This window comes from Vidua chalybeata, chromosome 2 (genome assembly GCF_026979565.1).
Source record: "Vidua chalybeata isolate OUT-0048 chromosome 2, bVidCha1 merged haplotype, whole genome shotgun sequence".
Classification (NCBI taxonomy): Eukaryota; Metazoa; Chordata; class Aves; order Passeriformes; family Viduidae; genus Vidua; species Vidua chalybeata.
The window spans coordinates 5,317,627-5,323,593 of NC_071531.1; the positions used below are offsets into that span (position 1 = coordinate 5,317,627).

Here is a 5,967-nt window from a genome sequence, read left to right on the forward strand (position 1 = left end):
ATCCTGCCAATGTGTGCGTTGCTCCCTGTGCTCCCACCATCGTCCCTGATTTGGGAAACACAAAGAGGATGTTCCCAACACACTTTAGGGATGCCATTCACCCCTCACCCCCTCACCTGGGGCCCAAAAGGTCTGCCAGCCCCCCAGATTTCTTTCACTTTCTGTGTAAGCACAGTTCTCACAGTTCCTCTACCAGCCACATAAATAACTTGCTTTGTGTGTTCCAGTGAGTGCTTTGGGATATGAACTTGTTCCTGTCTCTCCTCTCATTTTTCCTCTTATCCTGCACATCAGGTGATGCATTCTACACCAGGTCACTGCTGCCAGTTGGATAAATTCAGGTTAGTAGGTCTCTGGAACTGGCTGGCTGAGGAGAGATTTTTTTTCACTGCCAGGACAAATCTCACAGAGTTCTTGAAGAAAAATCTTGGTAGGGCTTTATGACTTGTTTGCTTCCCCTTAATTCCTCAAACAAAATGACAGATTTGGTACAATGGGAGTGAATGAGGGGTTAGGTCTCTCTTTTGTGGTTTTTCCCTCCATGGCTTGAGGAGTGATTGATCTCTTTTTGACAGCTGATTTTGGAAAATCTTTCATGCCTGAGAGCCAAGGCCGGACCATGGGGCCTTTTCCTGCTGGAGCTATGTAAGGTGGAACCTAAACTCTTGTCTGTCTTCTTAGCAGTCTTTACTGTGGTTTGGGGTGTTTTTCTGCTCAAGTTTTTGCTTTTCGTGAAGGAAAAACCAGGATCTTCTGGTTCCTACAATTCCTCCAAGGCCAAGGATTTTCCAAGGGCACATGGTGCCTGGATGCCAGGTGATTCCCAGCTGAATATCACTCAGTGATAGAAAAGCCTCAGTGCTTTTCTCAGTTTAGCTCCTCTGGTCTGGAATGATCTGGTTTCTCCCAAAGAGGGCAGGATCTCAGCCACCCTTGATTTCTTTATTCCCTGACAATGTGAGAGGATGATTCAGCCCCTCATATCTGAAGTGCCCTCTCTTTTTCTTTCATTCTCTGCTGACTGCAAAAGATGCTGAGATGCACAAGACTCCCAGCACGGGTGCTTCTGCTGCTCAGAGGCTCCTGGAACGCAATCCCTGCGTCTCTGGATGTGATGGAAATGGGGTTTCAGCTGTGGCCACAGCCTGTGAGCCCTGCTGTGGAGCTGGAGCCTGGCTGCCCTCTCAGTGCCCAGCCACCTCAGCTCTCTGGCAGAGCCTGCGGCTCCAGCGGCGGGCACGGTGCCCATTGCCCGGCAGCCCAGGGTGCCAGCTGACCCTTAAAGGAGGCTTTAAGTGAAACAGAAATGAAAAACAGCTGTAACCAGAAATGCATGTTAAGCAGGATCTGTGCTATGGCACCATGAGATAAATGGATCTCCCCCATCACTCCTAAATCAAAACAAAGACACTCTCAAGAGCAGCTTTGGGACTGATGTTACGGTTGGAGACCAAGCTTATTTTTCTTTATTTCTTTTGCCAAAGTATTTTTTGTTGAAAGTTTTTGTTTTATCAGACAAAAAATGATGCTCTGCATCATTTGTTAGTCCTGCTTCACTGCCAGTCCTGCCATGATCCCTGTGTCAGGGGCGTCAGGCCTCTCTCGAGTGGCAGAGGCACTTTGTAGCGTGTTACAAAAATGTTTCCCGTTCTTCAACCTGAATCTGACCCTTTTTCCTTGCTTGTAAGAAAACAATTTTATTTATTTGCAAGAAATATTGAGTTTCTACTTCAAGAAGGGGCAGCAAAGAAGCAAATTAATGAAACCCAGGGTCAGGTCACAAAGACCCATGGAGCAGATCTCTTTCACAAGCATCTTTGAGATGCCCACCGGGGTGTCCTGCTCGGCCTGCTTGATTCCACAGGGGACATGCCAGCACCCCTGGGCACCCTGTGCCTCGCAGCCTGCTGCCTGGCATCATCCCTCCAGGACATCTGGCACCGATTCCAACCAGACTGTCATTTCCAGGTCAGTCTCCGCATTTCTGCTGACCACGTTGCCTCCATCATGAGATCATGTCTTTCCAGAGGAATCCTGCTAATGCCTTCATTCTGCCAGGCCGGTATATATAGGGGGAGCTTCCCTGGGGCTGCAGTCCAGCCAAGGCCTCGCCGTCTCCCCAGCAGCGGCGCTGCCCCTTCCGCTCTCCCCTTGCAGCCACAGGTCTCAGCAGCAGCAGCAGCAGCAGCAGCATGGACATTACCATCCAGCACCCCTGGTTCAAGCGTGCTCTGGGACCCCTCATTCCAAGCCGTTTGTTCGACCAGTTTTTTGGAGAGGGTCTCCTTGAGTATGACCTCCTGCCTTTGTTCTCGTCCACTATCAGCCCCTACTACAGGCAGTCCCTGTTCCGCAGCGTGCTGGAGTCGGGCATTTCAGAGGTAAGGGCTCTTTGATTTCCTCTCCTTTCCTTCCTCTCCCTCCTTACGCCTCCAGCTGCTCCTCTCCACCCACATCTCACACTGCTGTAGCCCCATGTGAGGGGACGAGGAAGGCTCTGAGCCCACTGCCAGGCATAGCCACCCAGCCCTTCTGGGGCACAAAGGGACACCCTCGCTGGGGACAAAGCTTCCCTTCGAGAAACAGGAACCATTTTAGCTCCCTTGGAGGGTTGTTTCCAACTCAAGAAGGCTGCTTTTGTTGCTCTGTGCCCACCACCTGTGGAGTGAAGAAGAGCAAGGCTGCTTCCAGAGTAAGTGCCTGTGAGGGCAGCTTGCCATGGGAGAGGACCCTGGCAAGTGGGAGCTTTCTCCACCTTCTTCTCCTCCTTGGGAGCTCGGTGGTTTTAGCAATCCCTCACTGAAGGACCCCAGAGCAATTTTCTGAAGGGAACTGTAGGGGAATGCGTAGCTGTGGGGACCGTGATCTGAAATTCAGGTACAGGTGCTTTCTGTAGCCCTCTCTTACTGCTTTCCTCCTAGAGCTATGACCACAACGAAACCATAAATCGCTGAAAGGACAAAACACGTGCTACCAGAGAGTCTTACACTGGTTTCCATCCCCTCTCTGTGCCTGGTCCATCTGGCAGGTCACTGAGTGCTAAAAGGTCCCTGGCTCAAGAATAGCAACAAGGAGTAACACCTCTCCCCAGAGCAGTAGCCAAGGTGCAGACACCAGCCATGGCCTCCTGGTGACCCTGACACCTTCCACAACCTCTCAATGTCTCTGGGTCCCCACAATGGGAAGAAGACCCCTGCTGAGACCCATAGTCACAGAAGGACAAAGTGCCACACCACCCCTTTTTTGGCTTTTAGTCTGTGGTGATGTTGGCGCTGTCCCCACACCCAGAGCTGGGGCCTCACTGTGTGACAATGCTCGTTTCAGGTGAGGTCTGATCGGGACAAGTTCACAATCATGCTGGATGTAAAACACTTTTCTCCTGAAGACTTGAGTGTGAAGATTATTGATGACTTTGTGGAAATCCATGGCAAGCACAGTGAAAGGCAGGTAAGTGAAGTGACGGTGATGGTGGAGCAGCTGGGGAGTCCAGCTCTCTTTTCCTTCTTTCCAACAGTTCTCAGCTGAAGGAAAAAAAAGAGAATATATCAGAAGAAGGAGTTAATTATGAATTGTCATTATTGGCATGGCCTGTTTCCATAGAGCCCCCACCTGATATCTGACAATAACAAGCTTATCCACCCCTCTTTTGTTTATTTTCAATCATCATCTTCCATAACCATCAGATGACCGTGTCCATTGTTCACTAACAACACTGGGCCAGACGCAGAACATCATCTGGCACTGCTGAAGCATGGCTGAGTTTTCATAAGCCAGAACCCTTAGTGAAAACAGAGTTTTTATATGCCAATCTGGGAGAGAAAAGCAAGAGCAAACAAAACAAAACAAAACCAACCAAGTGCCTCAGGCTTGGAAACTTTTAACACGGATGTCATGGAAATATCTGTGGGGGTCGAAAAGTGAATTATACCAGCAGGGGTTTAATTCTTCTGATACACATTTTTGGCTAGACAAAGCTCTAGCCTGGAAACAGTATGTATTTTTAAATATAGTTATTATTTTCATGGCCAATTTTAAAAAAATAATTGCATTTCTCATTCTTTTGGCCAAAAAAAGAAGGGGGCCAGGATTGTATATTTTGGCTGACACAGCATTGCAGCCTAGTAAATAAATACATGGGCGCACACGTCCACCTTGCTTTTACCTTCCCAGGCCTCCAGACTTTGTCTCCAAGCATCCTTTGAAATCAGAGGTCTAAATCAAATCCCAACCTGGCATCAAACCTATGGCCAAAATCGCTCCCTGCTGCTGTGCTCAGCTCTTGCAGCTTCAGAGGTGTCAGGGGGGACACCTGCCCCTACAAACCTGCAAAATTAAACCCAGCAGCGGTGTGCCCAGCGGTGCTGGCAGTGCAGTGTCACGACAAGCCAGGGTGACTGTGGATCTCCTGCTCCGAGGGAGCCGGACAAAGGGAGGCACGGCGCAGTGCCGGGGAGTTTCTGACGCGCCTTCCCCCCTTTCCCCACTGCCTCTCAGGACGACCACGGCTACATCTCCCGGGAATTCCACCGCCGGTACCGCCTGCCCGCCAACGTGGACCAGGCTGCCATCACCTGCTCGCTGTCCAACGATGGCATGCTGACCTTCTCGGGCCCCAAGGTCCCCTCCAACATGGACGCCGGCCACAGCGAGAGGCCCATCCCCGTGTCCCGGGAGGAGAAGCCCACCTCCGCGCCCTCCTCCTAAGCCCGCCGGCCACCGCGCTGGGCAGGCTGCCACCACCTGCAGGCCTCACTCCCAGAGCCTTTGCGTAGATATCAGTGAATATCTAGAGGGGTTTCTTCTGTTGGTTCCTCCCCCACTTTGTTTCCTCTTTTTTTTTTTTTTTTTTTTTTTTTTCTTTTATTTTTGTTTTCCCCCTCTTCCCTTGGATGGAACGAGGGGCTGGGTGAGCGGCTGGTGGACTTGGAAGCTTAAACCTCGTGGGGATGGCATGGATGGCAATGCTGCCATGCTGCTGTACTTGCTGAAAGGGTCTTCGTCCGGTGCTGTAGCCCATATCCACCATCAGGTAGGAAGGAGAGCACGAGTAACACTGGCTGCTGGTGCACCCAGCCTTGAGGCAAGGCTTGGGACAGGGGAAAAGCCCTGCAGAATTGCTGTACCCCGCTCAGAGTTAAACTGGTTACTCTCAAACAGCAGCAGAGCCAAGCCCCACACTCAAGGCCCCGCGTCCGTGTGACGACACTGCCATGAGTTCCTTGCAACCACAGGAGAAATAATAACAATAATAATAATTACCAACAATATCTCACCTTCGGGGGGTTGCAACGTGTGGGGTTTTTTTTTTTTTTTTTTTTTCAGCAAAGTGCTTAAGTGTCTCTGTTCACACCTCTGCCCTGTCATTTCCCTTCGGGACAACTGACAGGAGGGCAAGCACGTCTTTCCACTGTCTTTGTAGGCCCTCGGAGGGGAGAGAGGGGGGCTCACCACTGTGCAGAGGCTTCTCCTCCCCAGCCAGCTCTCCCCAGCCTGTGCGTGACACGCCGTCTCCCTTGCTCTCTCCTGTAACTCTAGGGTAGCTCCACCTCTCCCACTGGTATCTGGCGCTCAAGCTGAGAACGTGGTCAGTGGCGGTCAATAAAGTGATATAGGAAACATGCAACCGGCGTTGGGGGTTTCATTTGTTCCTTTGTAAGGCTCTTGAAGGTCAGTGTGGTGCCCAGCACCACTTGGAGGATGTGCTTTCCACTGCTGGAAGTACTTTTTGTGAGGATGGCTCGCTCTTTCTTTCGTGTTCCCGTTATCCCTCGTGCAAACAAAACCAAAAGGATCAGAGAAAGAACGAAATTCAGCAGCCTGACCAGCACACCATTCCTTCAGGCCATTGGGTCAGTACAAACAGCAGTTCAAACCTCATGCCCATGGAAGCACGTGACAGATTTAATCTGAAATTAATGGTTAAAGTTGTTTGATGGCAGGGTGGGTGGGGTGGAGGTACAAGCTCTC

General features: G+C 50.8%; 1 protein-coding gene across 1 annotated transcript; it reads left to right on the forward strand.

Annotated features, from left to right (window-relative positions):
* Positions 1-2,183: 2,183 nt before the first annotated feature.
* CRYAA (crystallin alpha A) lies at positions 2,184-4,704 on the forward strand. Its single transcript, XM_053935435.1, has 3 exons — positions 2,184-2,381; positions 3,325-3,447; positions 4,495-4,704. The coding sequence occupies exons 1-3, from the start codon at positions 2,193-2,195 to the stop codon at positions 4,702-4,704; spliced, it is 522 nt and encodes a 173-aa protein (XP_053791410.1). The 5' UTR covers positions 2,184-2,192.
* Positions 4,705-5,967: the final 1,263 nt, after the last annotated feature.